Source organism: Apium graveolens, chromosome 11 (assembly GCF_009905375.1).
Source record: "Apium graveolens cultivar Ventura chromosome 11, ASM990537v1, whole genome shotgun sequence".
In the NCBI taxonomy this organism is placed as follows: domain Eukaryota; kingdom Viridiplantae; phylum Streptophyta; class Magnoliopsida; order Apiales; family Apiaceae; genus Apium; species Apium graveolens.
In genome coordinates, this window is record NC_133657.1 from 130385589 (window position 1) to 130407731 (window position 22143).

Consider the following 22143-nt stretch of genomic DNA (forward strand, 5'->3'; position numbering starts at 1 on the left):
TTATTTGTTGAAATTGATGTTGTATATAGCTTTATTTGATGATTTGTGATGGATTCCTGTTGATTAATTTTACAAACGATAGCTTAAATTGATAGTACTATATCTAGGGTTTATGAAAATTTTTGTTTGATCGTTTTTGAATCTTGAAGAAGCTGAGATATGATTGAGCATGGGGGTTTGATTGTGTGTGTTATGAGGTTTATTTTAAGCTATAGAACATAATTTTTGGTATACGATTTAAGCAGATCGGAAATTGGCCGGATTAGGTCGGTTATGATCGGAATCCTGTTCTAGGGGTTATTAAGTTTTGTTGTTAGTTGATTAGTGTTTAGAACTTAATTTGCAATCGATTCCATGTAATAACGAGCACAAATGGTTCGTAGTTTGGCCTGAAATCGACTTCGTCGGAAACTGCAGAAGTCCGCCGGAGTTCCTTTGAGTTTTGGCCGGAAAAGACGACTCAGGATTCGTGTGTTGTTGGTGATGGCAGCATGAGGTTTCTGTGTTCATGTTAAATGGAAACCCTCTCAAAAACAATCCAAATCGTCCCTACGTTGACCTGAATTGAACTGGAATGCCACCGAATTCTAGGTTCCTGATGACTCGTTTACCCAAATTCAAACCCGGATTAAAACCCGGTTTTGATCCAATTTTGTCAGATTTTGATTTCTGACAAATATGTCTGGAATTTAATTTTATTTTTAATTTTTATTAATTTTAAAAATCAGATTTATTTATTTTATAAATTGATTAATTAATTGATTTATATTATAAATAATTCTGAAATATTTTCTAAAAATCAGATTTAATTATTTTCTCAATTATTTATTAATTATTTATTAATTATTAATTATTTAAAATGATTAATTATTTTGATAATTAATCAAATAATTTTCAATAAATCATAATAAATTCATTTTAATTCCAAAATTTATAGAAAAATCATTTTTAATCCCAATTTTTCTTAAATAATTATTTAAAAATTATTTTTAGGGTTTAAAAATTAGTAATAATTATTTATATTGAATAATAAATTGAATTGTCCGTATTTAATTGATATTTAATAGACCGTTAGTCCGATTCGAGCGAAACGAAAGCCCTAAAACCTAATTTCTTCTAGAAATTAGTTAACCTTGTTAGTTGTTTGATTATCAGTCGAATTGCATGCCGAGACGAGTCCGAAAAATTCCGAAAAATAGGGAACGAGTCAGATAATGATCAGTTGAGCGATTAGCGAGTCGATTTTGATTCTAAAAATTATTTTAACTATAAAAATGATTATGTGCTTATGTGTTTATGTGTATTATGTATTTAATCGTGTCTTACTTGTTAATATATAATATACGAGTCAGTCATAAGCGCATGGGTAGGTAATAGGAATGATGTTAAGTTGGTTCAAGATGCAATTGAAGTACGAAATGACTAAACCAGTCTATTTCTCTAACAGAAGTTAATCCAGCAAGGAAGGTTGAGCCAGTGAAAGAAAAAGGTGATACTATTGAAGTGAGTCGCGCAGAATGCAAGTTTTTTCCCATATTCTAATTTTAGAATAGTGATATTTCTTTATATTCTTATCACGTTTGCACTCTTTTGATTCTTGTTCATATTTCATTTCGATTCTTGATTTCTCCTTTTCCTTTGAATTCATTGTTCGTATTCCAATTTTTATTCATATATGTTGATATATTCTGGTGATTAGAATATGTCAAAGCATACCGATTGTTCTGGTTGGGTTTCAGGGGTCGAGGCCCATTTATATGCACAATGACTTGAAAGACTTAAAATTTTTAGAGGAACATCGTCGTAAGGAATTATTACTTATAATTTGGTGAAGAATTACTATATTGCTGCTCTCTCTTTTTTTTTATCTATATTCTTAATAACGCCATATCCCCCTTAGTAATCTTCTTCTTTTTTCAGTTGCAGGGAAATCTTTGAAGAAGTTGTTGGAGAGTGGGGTTTTGGTTGAGATGGACGAAGCCATGATGATGTTAGTCAAGAAATCAAAAGTTGGGGTTGTCGATATGCCGAGGGTTGATGAAAATCCCTCACCACAGACGCTTTCCATTGAGTTATTAGATGATCAAGGAAATAAGATTATGGGTGGTTCTGAGCACATTGCTTGTGAAGGAACTGGGAATCCCTCGTGAAAGAGGTTCAAGAGCGGAGTTGTTGAGGCTGCGGAGGCTGCTGGTAAGAAAATTTGCAAGGATGTTGCAGGAAGTGGTGTAAATAAGACTCTGACTATAATTGGGAATCAGGGGATCATGCTTCCAACCGTCGACCCCGAGGCTAGCAAAGAAGTTATTCGTGTTGAGATCCGGCCCTCTGAGCAATGGACTGCTGGGTCGATTGTTCCTCTTCGGGCTTTTCGAGTGTTTAATCTTCGACAAGACTCAAGTGCTTATGCCAAGAGATCACGGAGTCAACTTGTTGACCGATGTTTGGGGCAAGCTGGAAGGGTATGTATATTGTTCTTGTTGCTTTGGTTTTGTTTTAAGTTTTTTTTATTTAAGAACCCACCTTTGCTTATTCTCAACTTAAGTATTTTCATGACTGTTGTCTTTGTTTTGGCAGTATCTGTTTGATATTATGCATATTATTGAGGAGTATAAGGCTAATGAGGGTAGGAGCCCTGCCTCAAAGGTTGAGGAGGAGCGAGATCTGTTGAAAGATGAAAAGAAGAAATTGGCAACTGAATTAGCCGAAGCTAAGACCCGTATCGTCGAACCAAGGTATATTATTTTTCTTTTGATGTCATCTTTTTATCAGTGTCATTATATTTATATATGTTTAATTATAATAATAAAAAATTCCTTATTTCTTTCCACGCCATCTTTTATGTATATTTTAAAGTAAATATCTATTTTTTACATTTGTCGAGTACAGATAAGTGATCTTGAATTTACAAACGACCATCTTAAAAAAGAGTCGGAGGGTATAGGGACCCGAGTGAAGAGTACGGAGACCTCGTTGGGTGATGAAACGAAGAGGTGTGAGGCTCTGGACATCGAGGTAGCCAACCTTCGCGAGAAGAATGAAGCCTTGGAGAAAGAAAACTCGAATTTGATGTTAGGAGTAGAGAAAGGTGTCAAAGATATTGCTGGGGGCCTGGGTGACTGCTATGGTCGTTGCTATAAGAGGATGGAAATTGTTGGGATCAATGTGTCGGGTCACCGCTTCGAAGATTACCTTCGCGACTATGCTGCAGAACACAAGGAGAACGAAGCGACTGTCGATCCCATCGACCCTTGAAGGCAAGGGATGCCTCGTTTATGATGTAATTTGTGGATTATGATTGAATTGTTAAGTATTTTTATGTTTACGTAATGATGAAGGTACTTCTGTGTTAGGTCCCAATTTGTTTGTAAAAGGGGGGTTGAATGCAAACAATACCGTTTAGTCGAATAAAATGCGGAATAAAATTGTGAAACAAAATTCAAGTTAAATAAAACTTTTATTAAACTTGAAAGGTGTTACAACTACGGTATCGGTTACAAGGGATTAATCTCAAATCAATTATTACAAATCTAGAATAAATTCGACGTGAACTTTTTCTATTTTTGTAATTAAAAGATCAAATGCTAAATGCGATTTGAGATTAAGTTCTAGGGATTTTGATCCGCTAGATTGTTACACAAGAACAAGAGAGTGATTTCTAGTTGATTGGATTTAACTTTACAAGCTAGAAATTGTGATCTTGAATTAGCAGATAAGATGAAATATTTGGCTGCTTTTTCTCTGTTTGTTCTTGGCTTCTGTTTGATTGCTTGGTTTTGAAAGAATTGGTCTTCTGCTTCTTTTAATCAACACAGCCGAGATTAATGAACTGGTGTGACAATCCTTTGTCCAATAAGACTTTCGGTGTGACAATCTTTTAGAGCTAGCAAGACAATTAAAATGAACTAGCAAGACTTTCGGTATGACTATTGATTGTCATACCGATTGTCATATTAGTTCAAATGAAATTGTTTTACTGAATTAATAAGTGATTTTAATCTAAATAATAATTCTATCAAGACAATCAACTGAATTAGCATGACATTCGGTATGACTATCAATTGTCATACCGATTGTCATACTAGTACAATCAGTTATCTTTTTAGAATTAAAACAGATTTTAACCAATTAAAATTCTGAAAAACCTTAATATTAATTCAGAATTAATTAATCAATTAATTTAATTAATCAAATAAATTAATCTTTGCAGATATAATTTATTTTCATAATTAAATTATATGACTTAATTAATTAATAGAGAATTAATACTAACCCTGAGCAGCATCCATTCTTCTGACAATCTTCTGAAAGTCACTGAGACTTATGAATCAATTCCGCCACTTCAATGCTGACACTCGATGTACTGTCTGGTTCATGAGTGACTAACTTTCGTGACGTTTCTTCATGTCTTAACTTTGTTGTTCTGATTAAATCCTTGTAATAAATAATACCCTGACGAGATCTCTGTCACTTGATTAAATCCACGATCTTGATTTATATCACTGAGGCATGATCAAATTCTTGAACTTCTTCCAGTGAATCTTCAAGTCTGCAGATGAACAATGTTTCTTTATTCTTTGACAGATGTTACTTTGTGTGATCTCTCTGATGATAGATCCACTATTTACTTATTACATTCTTATTTGAGTTGAGTTAAATACTCGAATAAACGAGTAGGCTATGACATATGCCTTTCAATCTCCCCCTATTTGCTTGTTAGACAATAACAACAAATACCTAGAGGATAACTCAACTAACAAATAAGAAAAAGATATAAACAGTAATGTAAAGTAAATAGCAGAAAAGTTCTGGATTATATTTAACATTTTCCAGATTCCAAATGAAATTTACAAGTGAATACAAGATAGATGTTCCTCTAGCCTGAACATATAACTACATTAGACTATCTTGATTCATAAAGCTCTAATCATATTACATTGAGTTTTGAGCTAATTGACTTCAGTTGTCTTCTCTTCTAACTTCACCTTCTTCTAAATCTTGAAGCAATTCCTTGTCAAAGACACGATCCTTTTCTGAAGTGAAGCTTGCAGGTCTGACTGGTTGAACTCCAACTGACTTCAGCTTATTCTTGAGTTGATTGTACCTTTTAACATTCTTTTCACAATAAGCTTGAATCAAGTCAGCAGCTTGAGTCTTCAACATGGATGAATATCCAGCAGTTCTCAAATGATGTTCCATCCAGACCAGATGCTTAGCTGAGTAGTCTTTAAGAGATTGTACATCTAGCTGACAGATTTGAAGACAATCAGACTTAAAGAATCTCACCTGATGAGGATTGTTGACCACTTGAGGACTAGCCCTGCTGGCAAACTCTTTAAGCCTTTCTCGAAGAACTTCATTCAATTCTGAGCTTCTTTTGAATTTGTTTAAAAGAATCCAAATCTCTGACAAAGAACGATTCTCAAATAGATGAAGTGACACCTTGAATGATTCTTCACTCTGACAATATACAAAAATGCTCATCTCATTTAGGGATCTATCAAAAGCAGCTGTGATCCTTGAGACTTCAGTCTTGATAGCATTCATGTACATGTCATTGTTAGGATTTGAGATTTCCAGCTTGTCAAGAAGATGTAAGAACTGCCTATCATTGTTAGTGCTTAGCTGAGGCATATCGAGTACTCTCCTAGCTTCATCCCATTTTTCACCAATCTTTAGTCTGACATCTCTTCTCCTTTCTTGAGCCTTAATGTCATGAAGACGTTGCTTTTGAAGGGTTTCTGTTCTTTGTATGTCTTTCCTCCTGTCAATGATCTGAGAGACCTTCTTGAGTTCAGCTTCTTTTCTTAGCATCTCTGACTGCTCTTTCTGAAATTCTTTCTCAAACCTAGGATCCACTGTATCTTCCTCTTCCCAATCTTCAAAATCACTTTCCTCTTCAGCTTCAAATAACCCATCTTTATCTTCCTGAACTGGTTCAGTGGGAATGTCAAAAATGTCAAAGTCATCCTGTTCTCCACTGTAGTAGACATCATCAGCCTTTCCTTTGTTTCCAGCAGAGGTATCTTTTTCCTTCCCTTTGGCACTACTCCCTTTCTTCTCCCCCTTAGTTGAGGGATCCTCTACTGACTTTCCTTTGGAACCTCCATCACCTCTAGAGCCTGATCCTCCACCAGACGGTCCTTCAAAATAAGCTCTTTGTTCTTCATTAGGGCAATGAGAATTCTTGATCATGTAATATAGGTGCTTCATCCCTTCATTGAGATGTTCCATGCCCGTCTCTATCTTTAGAAATCTTGAGGAGTCCAGTGAATGATTCATCTCAACGAGGTCTTCAAGAGAAGTCATTCTTGTATGTAGAGAGCAGAAGTTGGATATGTCATCAGCTGATAAATTTGGAGTGTCCTGAATAGAATTGAGCTTTGGTATTACAGTGGTCTTTAGATCTGAGATGTCATTCCTTATGATTGCAAGCTGATTGTTGACAGAGGTGGAAGAAGAAGACCGTTCAACCACTTGTGCTTTGAATGCTTGAGCTTCAGCTTGGCTTTTAGCAAGTTCTTCTTTTAGGGCAGCAATCTGAGCTAACAGGTTTACAGTATCAGTCTCTGTGTGTGCTCTCACCTGAATTTCACTCGTGTTTGGTTCACTCATCTCACGTGCATGTGTTTCTCTCAATATAATTGCTCGTGAGGAGTCTTCCAGTTGCTGTTCTTCTGTACCTACATTAAAAATCACCCTAGCCTCTTCAAGAGAGGTCAGTGGTGGTGCAATGGGAATTCGCGAGTCCCGATCCTCAGTCAAACCTATTAAATCTTTTGGAATAGATGTCTGAATTGCTTCAGGGATAGATTGACCGAGTTGCCCTCCACTTTCTCCAGATAAATCTGCGAGTGGAGAATCCCATAAGGGAGCCAGAGGTGTTGGATCTGGGAGGGGAGAAAATGACTCTATTAAAGATGGCGGAGAGTCAGATTTTCCCTCTGAAGCATGTGACTGCTCTTCTGCCGTAACTATGGCAGGCACTGTAACCGACTCTACGTGCACTCCTCGTTGTGTGTCCTGAGTATGATCTGGGGAAGTGTATGGTTCCATTGTGAGTAATGGAATTGTGCTTGACTCAGTACAAGATGCCATGGCCCTATGGAGAATTTCAATAGATGCATCCTGTTGAGAGAATGCCTCTAGTAACTGTTCATTGGCCATTTCAAAGTCCATGTCCTGTTGAGAGGACAAGGATGGGCTTTCAGATGCCTCAGAATATGTTCTTCTTTTCTTAGGAGGAGGCAGAGCTGAGGGTTCACTCATATTTAACAATGTACTACTTCCTAGTAATCTCCTGGGTAACATTTTAGACAGTGGGGGAGAGGTTGAGATAGAATGAGACTCTGTGTTTGGCTCTATGACCTGGGATTGAAGCTGTGGTTCTACAACTTCATGGTCAGCCCTATCAACCACTGGGGGTCTTTCAACAGAAGTAGGAAGAGAGTGAGAGTGAGGAATTACTACCTGTAATGGAAGAGTCTGGGTGGCTTGAACCACTGGAGGTTGAGGTTGCTGTTCATGGCCGGGAAGATTGAAAATAGGTAAGGGAATATAATTGGCCATGAAAGCAGATACAAGTACTGGAACTTGCATAAATTTGAAGGTTGTGTCTTGGCGAGTGTAAATCTTTTTGCTAACTGGAGGGGGTTCGGTTACCGCAGAGTTAGCAAAAAGGGCTTTGTGTTCAGGGGTGAGTAGATGATCTGCTATAAGCATGAGAAAACGAGCATAGTAACATGATACCCTACGATTTGTAGAATGATCACGTAAAGCAGAAGTTAGACGTCTCAAGAGAATGGGAAAAAGTAGTTTGCCAAAATTGATCCTTTGATTGAAAACAACCGCAAGACCAATATACTGCAGAGTGGAAGTGATGTTATGAAAATTGGATTTTGTGCAGTTGGCAAACACTTTGGAAAGTGTATCGAAGAAAATATCCCATTCAGACACCAAATTTGATTTAGAAAGTTTGGTTAAATTGATCACCCCTTGATAGTGAATAGCATTGAAAAAATTTGTGATATCATTTTCAGAGGGTAAATTACAGAAATTGTCTAGTGGAAAATTTAACGCACGATTGACGACTGTTTCATCAACTACATACTGTGTGTTTGCGACGGTGAATGAAAAAGATTTTGAATCATCGGCCACAGTAGAAGTTGTGCAAATCAGTCTAAGTAGATCGACGTTTAAAATCACATTTGATTTAATAGCAGAGCTAACAATCGAATGGTCATTTAAAAATCTAATCCATGGCTTAAATTTTTCAACATCACATTTTTCCGGATTAAAATAACCAACCTGATTATGCGCGACAATTTGGAAATTGAGAGCCATTTAAAATAATAATAAGACACACGCTTTTCAGAATTTTAAGAATAATATTAAGAAAATTCGAATTAATTAAATTAATTTAATAATTCGAATTAAATTAATTATAATCGAAAAATTTAGACAGAAATGTATCTCGTTAAAATTCCTAACTCACAAACACAGTTTTGACAAACCAAAAGACACAAATCAGAAATTGAAAATAAAAATAAAAAGTTCAAAATCAACAAACACAAATTGAATTTGAAGGGGCAAACTGATTTTTATTGGTTTTTGTTTTTATTTAAGAAAAATCCAACAGCACCTCTGTATATATATACTTGTATGTATATATCACAAAGTGATGAATTAGTTTGCTGAGTAAAAACTCGAGCAAGGAAGGAATCAGATTGATGGTTTTAGTTCGAAGAGAGAGAAGAGAGAAAATGAGGAAGAAACTGTTCGAAATTTTTGAAAGAAATGAAACTGTTGTGATGGTTTAAAACAAAATAACAAACGCCTTTATATAACAGCTGGTATGACAATCCGGGATTGTCATACCGATTGTCATACCAGGCAAAAGAAGGAAAAGAAATAACAGAATAAATACTAAAATTATAACTGGTATGACAATCTGATAGTCATACCGATTGTCATACCAGTATAATAATAAAATGAAATATATATATAATGTTTATAACTGGCAAGACAATCCAATAGTCATACCGATTGTCTTGCCAGTATAAAACTATACTGAAGAATATAATAAACATAATTTAAACTGAAATGACTTTCAGCAAGACAATTTCAATTGTCTTGCCGATTGTCATATCAGCAGTAAACACAGAATTAATATGAAAATAAGTATATATATATATATATAAGTACTGAAATGATTTTCAGCAAGACAATTTCAATTGTCTTGCCGATTGTCATTTTAGTAGAAAGACAATCAAATATGTACAGACTCTAATTAAATATACTGAAACAAAGACAATATATCAGAATTTATTATTTTTATTCCAAAAATAGATTTCTATTGAATTTTAGCAAATAAAAATTCATAGAAAAATATTTTTAGAGGAAATAGAATATTCTGAGATATTTTAAATTAACAAGAAGGGAAAATAAAAATAGATAAGATAATATATATTACATAGAAATAAGCAAGAAATATGATAAAATGATAAAATAAATTTGCAAATGGACCAACCCAACCTGAAAATGGGTGTTTTGTGTCTGTTCTATGATTTTAAGACGGCCTACAAACGAGGGAGTCGTTGGGTTGTTGAAGGCAGTATTATGGTCTAAATTGAACTACCAACGATGTCGAAATAATGATCTTTTCGTTGGTCGGTCGCCCATTTTAGGTCAAAACGTATTGCTTTTTCATTTATGAAAAATTCATTTGTAAATTTATTCAAGAACAGATCCCAGATATTAACTAAATTAATCACTAAAACTATTCAACATGCCCAATTTACCAACTAATCTGGTAAATATGGATTCGTCAAGTGGTTTAGTGAAAATATCTGCTATTTTTTCTTCTATTGGAACAAAAAATAGTTCAACAGTACCATTCATGACGTGCTCTCTAATAAAATGATACCTAATGTCAATGTGCTTTGTCCTCGAGTGCTGCACAGGGTTGTTGGTGATGGCTATTGCACTTGTGTTGTCACATAAAATAGGAATCTTGTTCAATACAGAGCCATAGTCTCGTAGTTGGTTCCTAATCCACAAGATCTGAGCACAGCAGCTTCCAGCAGCAATATATTCAGCCTCGGCCGTTGAGTTGGAAACTGTTTGTTGTTTCTTGCTGTACCATGAGACTAGCCTGCTTCCTAGGAATTGACAACTTCCTGAGGTGCTTTTCCTATCAACAACACTTCCTGCATAATCTGAATCTGTATATCCGACAAGGTTAAAACCAGATTCTTTAGGGTACCAAATACCTAGATTTGGTGTTCCCTTAAGATATCTTAAGATTCGTTTAACAGCAACGAGATGAATATCTCTAGGATCCGCTTGGAACCTTGCACATAAACATGTAGCATACATAATATCTGGTCTACTTGCAGTAAGATAGAGTAACGAGCCAATCATACCTCTGTAGCTTGTGACATCTACCTTAATGGAGTTTTCACATGGTCCAAGCTTGACAGCTGTAGTTGATGGAGTCCTTGCTGATGCAGAATCCTCTAGATTGTACTTTTTGAGGAGTTCCTTGAGATACTTGGATTGACAAATAAATGTTCCATCTAATCTTTGATTTACTTGTAATCCAAGAAAGAACTTCAGCTCTCCCATCATGCTCATTTCAAACTTGCTATGCATTAACTTAGCAAATCTCTTACAGAGATTATCATTAGTAGACCCAAATATTATATCATCCACATAGACTTGGACTAATATAGTATCATTCTTATGTTTTTTAGAAAAGAGAGTTTTGTCTATGACACCTTTAATAAAGCTATTTTCAATAAGAAATTCAGAGAGAGTGTCATACCATTTTCTTGGAGACTGTTTTAGCCCATAGATAGCCTTGAAAAGAAAGAAGACAAAATCCAAATGATCTGGATCTTCAAAACCAGGAGGTTGCTCTACATATACCTCTTCATCCAGCTTTCCATTCAGAAAGGTGCTCTTGACATCCATTTGATAAACTTTAAAGTTTGAAAATGCTGCGAATGCCAGAAATATCCTGATGGCCTCAAGTCTAGCCACTGGAGCATAGGTTTCATCATAATCAATACCTTCAGCTTGAGAATACCCTTTAGCTACCAGTCTTGCCTTGTTTCTTGTAACCACACCATCTTCATCTAGTTTATTCCTGAATACCCACCTAGTACCAACAACTTTCTTGTGTACAGGCCTAGGTACCAGTTTCCAGACTTGTTGACTTTCAAACTGATTGAGTTCATCTTGCATAGCAATCACCCAATCTGGATCAGACAGTGCTTCTTCAATTTTCTTAGGTTCCATCTCAGAAAGAAATCCTGAGAACAGACACTCATTTTGAGTAGCACGTCTAGTTCTGACTCCAACATCTGGATCACCAATAATCAACTCAAAAGGGTGAGTTTTATTCCAGACAATCTGTCTTGGAAGATTTGATCTTGATGATTCGCCTTGAAATTCATTGTGATGTTGTGTCCTACTAGATGATCCTTCAGCATCTCCCCCTGAGTTGTTGCCATGTTGACTTGAAGATTCTCCGTCAGTAGCAGTGGTATCTCCATTGTTGCCAAAGTTTCCATCACTATTACCTTGAGTATCATCAGGATTAACAGGTTCTTCACCAGCAACAACCTCAGGTTCTTGACCATGTTCTGATTCTGAATCTGACGTATCATCAAACTTCAGTTTCTCAGAAGGATCTTCAGTTTGGATACTAGGGAGTTTAGTGTCATCAAATGTAACATTGACACTTTCAGTTACTTTGTGTTGATCAATGATATACACTCTATATGATCTTCTTCCATATCCAACAAAAATACCCTCATATGCCTTTACCTCGAACTTACCACGACGATCATCTCCATCCTTGAGCACGAAGCATCTGGCACCAAATACATGAAAGTATTTGATAGAAGGTTTCTGTTCATTCAAAATCTCATAAGGAGTTTTCATGAAGTCTTTGTTGATTAGAGTTCGATTCTGAGTATAACATGCAGTATTGACAGCTTCAGCCCAAAAGTACATTGGAAGACCTGATTCATTTAACATCGTTCTTGCAGCTTCAATCAATATACGATTCTTCCTTTCTACCACTCCATTTTGCTGAGGGGTTCTAGGAGCTGAAAAATTGTCTGGTAATCCCTTTGTCTGTACAGAATCCATTGAGAAGTGTATTCTTGAATTCTGTCCCATTATCTGACCTTATTGCTCTAACAGGGACGTTAGAATCTAACTCAATCATCTTGATATGATCAATCACAACTTGTGGTGTTTCATCCTTAGAATGAAGAAATAAAACCCACGTATACTTGGAATAGTCATCAACTATCACAAGACAGTAACACTTCTTTGACATAGAAAGGATATTAACTGGACCAAATAAATCCATGTGCAATAATTGCAGAACACCAGTTATGGAAGATGTGTCAGTGCCTTTGTGACTTGCTTTCTTTGACTTTCCTTTCTAGCAAGCCTCACATAGTCCTTCTGGAGAGAATTCCAGCTGAGGCAGACCTCTTACCAATTCTCTTTTGACAAGAGAATTCATTGTTTTGAAATTGAGATGGGAAAGTCTCTTGTGCCATAGCCAACTCTCATCTGACGATGCCTTTGCATAGAAACAATTGACTTTAAGATTGCTTCCAGAGTTCATGTCAGCTACGAACAGATTTCCTTTCCGGATTCCCATTAAGGAGGGTTTTTCACTTTTCTTGTGCAGAATCTGACACTTCAGCTTGTCGAATAAAACATTGTAGCCGTTGTCACAGAACTGACTAATGCTAAGCAGATTGTGTTCAAGTCCTTGCACAACATATACATTTTCAATGATAACATTTCCAGCTTGCAAACAGCCATATCCCTCCGTTAAACCTTTGCTGTTATCTCCAAAGGTAACCACTGGGCCAGCTTTCTCAACCACATTTGATAGCAGGGCTCTATCTCCGGTCATATGTCTTGACGATCCGCTGTCAAGAATCCACACTACCGGTTGTACCTGTTTAATGCCCTGCAATACAAATGGATTAGAACTTCTTCGGAACCCAAGCTTGGCTGGGTCCGGCATACTTGTAAAATTGGCCTTTATCAGGCAAAACAACATTCTTAATTTCACTATTCTCAACATTCTCAATGACTGAACATTTGACCTTTAAAATAGCCTTATCAAATTTCTGTTTAGGCTTAGGCACAAATGTCTCCTTTCTAGCTTTAGGAGGACTAGCAGTCTTAGACCTATCATGCTTTCTATTATTCACATACTGACGAGGAGTAGTCTTATCATTAGAAACATGCTTACCATTAAAATAAGCAAACAACAGATTAAAAGCACAAGACATACAATCAGGAACACCACATGCTTTATGAGAAGGATTAACAATAGGCAACTTATGCATGGTAGACATGGCATTTGTGTTATCCAACTCATGTGTGTCTGAGTTAGTCTCAGTTGCTTTCACAACCTTGACTGGAACTTTTGACACACTTGACTTGGAGACAGCTTTCCCATTAGCATTATCTTCAGCACGGATTTCTTCTTGAATAATAAAAGAGGTCTCATCAAATTGTTCAGCAATTGATTCTTTATAGAGGGGTTCATCAACACCCTTAAGCACATGTGGTACTTCCCTGCCTTTAGCACATACATGAGGAGGGGAGTTTATGCCTAATTTTCCAATAGCAGCATTGTAATCATAACCTATTCCATGTGTTTGATTAACAGCTTGCTTATTGTAAAACTCTTTGGACTTCGAACAAGAATTAAAGTAAGCTTTAACCTTAGCCTCAAGACCGGTGATCTTGTCTTTGAGAATAGTTTCGAGTTGTCTATAACAGTCAACTCTATTCTCTAGAAAAGATACTTGTTCTTTTAGTTTATCTTGATTAATGTGCACAAGTCTTAATTCATTGACCTCTTTCTCAAGGTCTTTGATTTGTTGATTTAACAATTCATTATCACGACGAGCACAATCTAAGTTACCTCTTAGATGATAAACCATTTCAGCATCAGAAAGTTTTACCTCTTTTCTTGACGATGAGGTGCTTGCATTACTAGCCATGAGAGCAAGATTCCCAACTTCTTCATCTTCACTGTCAGTATCATCCCAGCTTCTTCCCTTTGCCAGGTACGCCCTTTCAGATTTACTCTTCTGATTAGAATCGTAAGAGTTCTTCCTAGCTTGTTTTGGCTTCCTGCATTCTGTGGCAAAGTGTCCCAACTCATTACAGTTGAAGCATCGAATGGTGCTTCGATCAACCATCCCTGTTTTATACCCACCACTGCTGGTGTTAGAGGATGAAGATCCACCTTTCTGGAATCTGTTGTAGTTGGACTTGTACTTGAACTTGGGATTCCTTTTGAATCTGACATTTGAGAATCTCTTAACAATCAGGGCCATTGACTCATCCTCCAATTGCTCCAGTTCTTCCAAGGAATAATAATCATCTCCTGATTGATTTGTAGTAGGAGAATCAAATTCTGCTACTATCACATTATCTTCAACCTTGGAAGACTGTACCATTCTATCTGACTGTTGAGATTGTTGTTGATATTGTGGTTGTTGTTGTTGTTCATCAGCTACTAGAGCAGTAGACGTGCTGACCACTCTTCCTTTCCCGTAAACTTCCTTCTGCTGAATCTGCTCCAGCTCATAAGTCTTTAACACACCATAGAGCCTTTCTAAAGAAATCTCACTCAGATCCCTTGCTTCTCTTATGGCAGTGATTCTATGTTCGAGATGAGTTGGCAGTGTTAAAAGGAACTTTTTGTTGACCTCCCTGATGGAATAGTATTTACCATTAATATTCAGGTTGTTGATCAATGCATTGTACCTCTCAAACACTTCAGTGATTCCTTCTCCTGGATTTGATTTGAAATATTCATATTCAGAGGTTAGGATTTCTAGTTTGTTCTCCCTAACTTCCTCTGTGCCTTCATTAATAATCTCAATAGTTTCCCAGATATGTTTGGAATCTTTACAATTCATCACATGTCTATTCATCAGGGGATTAAGGGAATCTACTAAGATTAATTGAAGGCTAGCATCCAGGGAAGCTTCTTCTATTTCAGCAGGAGAGAAGTCCTCAGGATCCTTCACATAAGTTCTCGCTTTGGTGATCACCACATCATTTTCTATTACCTCTGGTTCCATAACCATAGGAATTTTTGGACCCTTCTTCAACACTTGCAAATATTTGGGATTAGCAACCTGTAAAAACAGTAGCATCTTCTTCTTCCACATAACATAATTTTCTTTATCGAAAAGTGGAATTTTAACGGTTCCAACTTTTTGTGTAGTCATTATGAATTTTTTGAGTGAATAAAAAATTCAAGAAGTGAAAGAAACACAAAAGTCTAGGATCTAGATTTGTACGTTAATCAGAAGGCTCTGATACCAATTGTTAGGTCCCAATTTGTTTGTAGAAGGGGGGGTTGAATGCAAACAATACCGTTTAGTCGAATAAAATGCGGAATAAAATTGTGAAACAAAATTCAAGTTAAATAAAACTTTTATTAAACTTGAAAGGTGTTACAACTACGGTATCGGTTACAAGGGATTAATCTCAAATCAATTATTACAAATCTAGAATAAATTCGACATGAACTTTTTCTATTTTTGTAATTAAAAGATCAAATGCTAAATGCGATTTGAGATTAAGTTCTAGGGATTTTGATCCGCTAGATTGTTACACAAGAACAAGAGAGTGATTTCTAGTTGATTGGATTTAACTTTACAAGCTAGAAATTGTGATCTTGAATTAGCAGATAAGATGAAATATTTGGCTGCTTTTTCTCTGTTTGTTCTTGGCTTCTGTTTGATTGCTTGGTTTTGAAAGAATTGGTCTTCTGCTTCTTTTAATCAACACAGCCGAGATTAATGAACTGGTGTGACAATCCTTTGTCCAATAAGACTTTCGGTGTGACAATCTTTTAGAGCTAGCAAGACAATTAAAATGAACTAGCAAGACTTTCGGTATGACTATTGATTGTCATACCGATTGTCATATTAGTTCAAATGAAATTGTTTTACTGAATTAATAAGTGATTTTAATCTAAATAATAATTCTATCAAGACAATCAACTGAATTAGCATGACATTCGGTATGACTATCAATTGTCATACCGATTGTCATACTAGTACAATCAGTTGTCTTTTTAGAATTAAAACAGATTTTAACCAATTAAAATTCTGAAAAACCTTAATATTAATTCAGAATTAATTAATCAATTAATTTAATTAATCAAATAAATTAATCTTTGCAGATATAATTTATTTTCATAATTAAATTATATGACTTAATTAATTAATAGAGAATTAATACTAACCCTGAGCAGCATCCATTCTTCTGACAATCTTCTGAAAGTCACTGAGACTTATGAATCAATTCCGCCACTTCAATGCTGACACTCGATATACTGTCTGGTTCATGAGTGACTAACTTTCGTGATGTTTCTTCATGTCTTGACTTTGTTGTTCTGATTGAATCCTTGTAATAAATAATACCCTGACGAGATCTCTGTCACTTGATTAAATCCACGATCTTGATTTATATCACTGAGGCATGATCAAATTCTTGAACTTCTTCCAGTGAATCTTCAAGTCTACAGATGAACAATGTTTCTTTATTCTTTGACAGATGTTACTTTGTGAGATCTCTCTGATGATAGATCCACTATTTACTTATTACATTCTTATTTGAGTTGAGTTAAATACTCGAATAAACGAGTAGGCTATGACATATGCCTTTCATTCTGTCATCTTTTTAATATGATGATTTTCTATTTTTATTGTTTTGGATATTACATGATTTGAAGGTAGACGTTCAAATGAGATTGAGGGTTTATCTTATCAATTATAATTGCTAGATTATTTTGATATTTGCATTTCGGATCTTTTATTCGAGTTCTGTATTCCAATAAATCTTTTAAAGTGTTTATGTGTGCTTGCTTCTGTTTTTATGTTGATTTGCCGAAATACGGAAGCGTAATTGTTTTGAAGAAAATGTGACAAATTTTGATATTGGCAAATATAACAAGTCATGCGATATAGTATAATCGTGATTACTAACCCATTTTATTATATATAAGATGGGTGATGTGGGTTTGTTTTTAGACTACGATGTTGTTAAATTTATTTACACATATCGCCATATTCCGAATTAGAATTCCATAGAATTGACCCATGTGTGTACTGAATGGAAGATTATTGATTGGTTTAGAATATTTTGGTTTTCCGATATTTGAAATTTACAAGTTATAAAATACTCATGAGTAATAGTTTTTCATTGATAAATTAAGGGGGGTCTTAACAGGAATCTCATATCAACCCCTTTTCGTTAAGAACAATTTTTATAGTCAGAGATCTGACATTTTTTATTCATATAATTCAAATAACTTAATTAATGATAATATTTCTTCAAGTGAACAGCATTCCAAGCATTTTTGATGGGTGTACCATCGATCATGGTGTGACGAGCCCTCTTACTTGATAAGGTCCTTCCCACGAGGATTTGAACTTTCCCGTGATAGTGGGCTATGAGGTTGCCGACTCCCGAAGGACTAGATCCCCAAACAAAAACTGTTTAACCTTTACTTTTTGTTGAAGTAAGCTGTTGTGCGCGCATGCTGCTGAAGGACTTTTATTGATGCCTCATCCCTAACTTCTTCCATGAGAAAATTATGAAGTTGGATTCCTTCGCATGAGACTTCAACATCAAAATACTCGACCCTCGGCGAGTTAAGATACACTTCGACAGGGGAAACCACTTCCAAGCCAAAAGCCATCTTAAAAGGGGATATACCCGTTGCACTCTTGAAGGTCGTTCTATACGACCAGAGAACATTTGGTAGCTCATCGACCCACGACCTTGGCAACTCATTGACCCTTTTCTTAAGCCCTTGTAAGATTATGTGGATAGACACTTCGACTTGTCCGTTTTCTTGGGGGTAAGCCACCGAGGACTTGATATGTTTAATCTTGAGTTGTGAAAGTATTTCGGTGAACTTTTCCCCTACAAACTGGATTCTATTGTCAGTTACCACTATTCTTGGGACCCTGAACCTGAATATAATGTACTCCATTAGAAACTCAATCATCTTCTTCTCTCAGATTTTGGCTAATGGTCGGGCCTCGATCCATTTTGTTGCGTAGTAAACCGCCACGACAATGTATTGGCTTGTTTTTGGACTTCGGGAAAGGTCTGACGATGTCTATACCCCATTGATAAAAAGGACATGGGTTAACAACCGGGATCATTTCCACCGATGGCTGATGAGAAACCGATCCATATATCTGACATGATTTGCATTTTCACACGAAATTTTCACAATCACTTCGCATTGTAGGCCAAAATAAACCTTGCCTCATTATCTTAAGGGCTAAGTTTTTGCCACCTAGGTGATCCCCACAGATTCCTGTATGGACTTCGACTATCGAGGTGTTGGACTCTTCTGGTCCCAAGCATCGGAGTAGGGGCTCCACGAGCCCTCGATGATATAATTTGTTTTTTAACACACAATAGTTCTTTGCCTTATATGATATGGCTCTAGCTTCACCCTTATATTGTGGCAATTTGTTCTCCAAGATATACTCTGAAATAGGTTGACGCCAATTTGTGGCAGAGGAAATTTCATTAACGATCGGTGAATCGATAGAAGGAGTATTCATATAGATTGAAGGAGCCTTTCTTTCCTCGACATAAATTCCCTCTGATGATGCAACAACAGACGATGCTAATTTAGACAAGGCGTCAGCCCATAGGTTTTCTTCTCTGCAAATGTTCTTGATTGTCCATGACGAAACTTTCCCTAGTGAGATAGCTAGATTCAAATATGCCGACATTCGAATGTCATGGGCCTTAAACTCACCTTGGAGTTGTTTAGCGACAAGCTGGGAATCACCAAATATTTCCAAAACTTTCACTTCTAGCTCAATTTATAATCGTACTCCTGCTAACAATGCTTCATACTCGACTACATTATTTGTTACCGGGAACGAAAATTTTAAAGTTTGTTGTATTTTGAAGCCCTATGGACTGATTAAGATCACACCTGCGCCCCCTGACGATGTTGTTGAGGATCCGTCGACATATAGAGTCCAAGCTTTCTGTGGAAAAAATGTTTCTTCAATTGTGGATATGTCAAAATTGCACTCTATAACAAAGTCTAATAGGATTTGGGATTTCATCGCACTCCGAGGAAGATATTCAATATGAAATTGACTAAGTTTGACCGTTCAAGTGGCGAGTCACCCTGTCATATCTGGTCTGTGCAAGATACGCTTCAAGGGTTGATCGGTCATTACTTTAATAGGACGCCCCTGGAAGTAGTGGCGCAGCTTTCTGCTTGTTACGACGAGAGCATAAATTAGCTTCTCCACATGTGGGTAGCGAGTTTCTGCATCTTTCAGAGTATGGCTAATATAGTAAACTGGGGCTTCATGACCCTCAATGTCTTTGACTAGAACAGAGGCTATCGACCCATCAGAGGCTGAGATGTACACTTTCAGCGCTTCACGAAGCAATGCTCTTGCTAAAATTGGTGGACTTGTCAGGAATGTTTTCAATGCTTCAAAGCTTTCTTTACATGGATCATCCCACATCAACTTTTTGTTCTTTGAAGCTTTTTTGATGACCTTGAAAAAAGGACTGTATTTTTTAGAGGCGTGTGGTATGAAACGACGAAGGGCCGCAATACATCCAGTGAGGCGTTGAACCTCTTTAATGGTTGAGGGGTCTTTCATTTTAGATATAGCTTTTATTTGGGAAGGATCAACCTCAATACCTCATTGGGAGACAAGAAATCCCAGGAATTTTCCAGACGTTAGACCAAAAGAACATTTTGACGGATTCAGTCGCATGTTAGTGTGACGAACATTCTCAAAAGTTTCTCGAAGGTCGAGGGTATGACCACTTGAAACTCTTGACTTTGTTATCATGTCGTCGACATATGTTGAGTGGCATTTATGACATTTTATTATGCTCTAATAAGCTTTAAATTGATGCATTTGTACTCAAGTTGTTATGTGTTTTAATGTGTTTTTTAGTGTTTTTGCATTTCAGGCACTATTCAGGTAATCAGGTGAATTATCATTGTTTTGATGTTAATTTGGTGTCCAGGTAGTGTTGAAATAAAAGCTCGTGGAAATCCGGCTCGAAGCAATAAGATTTAAGAAGAAATCTGAATTTTTCCCAGAAGGACGGCGCGCCCGCACTATAATAGCGTGCAGACGCGCTGTAATAGCGCGCGGCCGCGCCGGGGTTCCAGGAATGCAGTACGCCCGCATTGTGATAGCGCGCGGCCGCGCCGAGGCCAAATTTCAGAATCCTGTTTCTACTATAATTCTAAAGGGAAATGCTTCCATATTGTTGAGGGCTACTATATATATTCATATTAGGTCGTTTTTAATATATATCAAGTCAGAGACGGACCAGAGCACAAGGAGAAGACGGCAAGAGACCTTTAGCATAATTCAACAAAGGCGAAGACGATCTAGTTTATACTTGTGAATCTTTGTTTTAAGTTGTAATTTGGATGCTTGTTTCTTATTTTGCTGAACCTATACTCTTGTTTGTACTTGGTTTTATTTATTCGTATAAAGACTACATTTTTTATATCATGTTTTCATCAGAACCCACGTTGATGATGAGTCCGATTATGGGCTATATCGTTATCGTGGGGTTCTAGCGGATTTATTTATGGATTTTTTTAGTTAATTTTTTTGATGCCTTAGTATGTGGTGATTGTATGATATCCTAGTATTGGTTGTGCGTATTCATCTTATGAGCGTTGCGAACTTATAAGATAGTGTGTTAATTCTTAATGAAGCGAAAGTGAATTTAAGGATTTAGAACTTGACATGCTAACATAGGTTCATGTATCTGTTATGCATTATTCGTAGGTAATTTTAACCATCTTACTTGCCCTATGTAATCAAGATAGATAACTTGTGCTTAAACCGTTATGTTGTCAAATTCTATAGACATATAGGGTCTCAATATAATTGGTGCATATTCAGCTTCTATCTCTTTTGTGGATGTCTGGTAGAATGGTACTCGTGCAACGAAAGTTGGCGTTTATCTGTTTCGTGTTATCTGATTAGTGTCATCACCATTGCATGCTAAGGTTAAGACTAATAAGGCTATTGAATGAAGTATTTAATAAAGTTAGAATCCCATGTTTGTCATATATATCAATTCAGTCAATTTTATTCTCGTAGTTATAATTTTTAGCGTAATTCTTAGTTATAAACAATCTCAATTTGTTATCATCTTAGAATTGGATAATAACCATACATTGTTGCTTAGGTGCATAAATTAAATAGTTAACCAATACAGTCTATGTGGGAATGAACTAGAAAAGATTTTATACTACTTGCGAACTCGTATACTTGCGTGTATTATTAACGCGTGTTTAGCGACTGACAACATACACCTCGATATTTCGACCCAACCGGTTTTTAAAGATGTAATCCATCATACGCTGAAATGTCGTGTCGGCATTGATTAATCCAAAATGCATGTGGAGCTCGAGCATAAAGCATATTGGGCTTTGAAGAAATTGAATCTGTACTTGGATGCAGCTGGAAATAAGAGGATGCTTCAGTTAAATGAACTTAACGAGTTTTGACTTCAAGCTTATGAAAACAACAAAATGTATAAGGAGAAAGTCAAAAGGTGGCACGATCGGGGGCTGGTGCTCAAGAAATTTTTGTCAGGGCAACAAGTTCTTTTATTCAACTCTCGTCTCTGTCTTTTTCTTGAAAGTTGAAGTCAAGATGGTCAGGACCCTTCATAATCAAAACTGTGGTTCCACATGGAGCGGTGGAAATTTTTGAAAATGATTCGGGCCAAGCATTCAAGGTAAATGGTCAACAGTTGAAGCATTATTATGGTGACATGGCAAACCACGAGGTGGTTAGTTCCGTTTTATTGTCCACTTGATCTCAAGATTCTACGTCGAGCTAGCGATATAAAAGAAGCACTTTATGGGAGGCAACCTAAGTTTGTTGTATATTAGTAAGTAGAGTAAGCAAGAAGAAAAGAGAAAATCATAAAAAATCAAAAAAATGGAAAAATTCAGGTCTGACTACAGAAGCCTGGCACGCCCGCGCTGTTTCGGCGCGCCCGCGCTATTCCAGCGCGCGGCCACGC

The 22143-nt window shown here is 36.5% G+C and overlaps 1 protein-coding gene across 1 annotated transcript; it reads right to left on the reverse strand.

Moving 5' to 3' along the window:
• Positions 1–17581: 17581 nt before the first annotated feature.
• LOC141695884 (uncharacterized) lies at positions 17582–18833 on the reverse strand. Its single transcript, XM_074500093.1, has 2 exons — positions 18355–18833; positions 17582–18053 (listed from the first exon to the last, which is right to left on the reverse strand). Exons 1-2 carry the CDS (start codon positions 18831–18833, stop codon positions 17582–17584), a joined length of 951 nt encoding a protein of 316 aa, XP_074356194.1.
• Positions 18834–22143: the final 3310 nt, after the last annotated feature.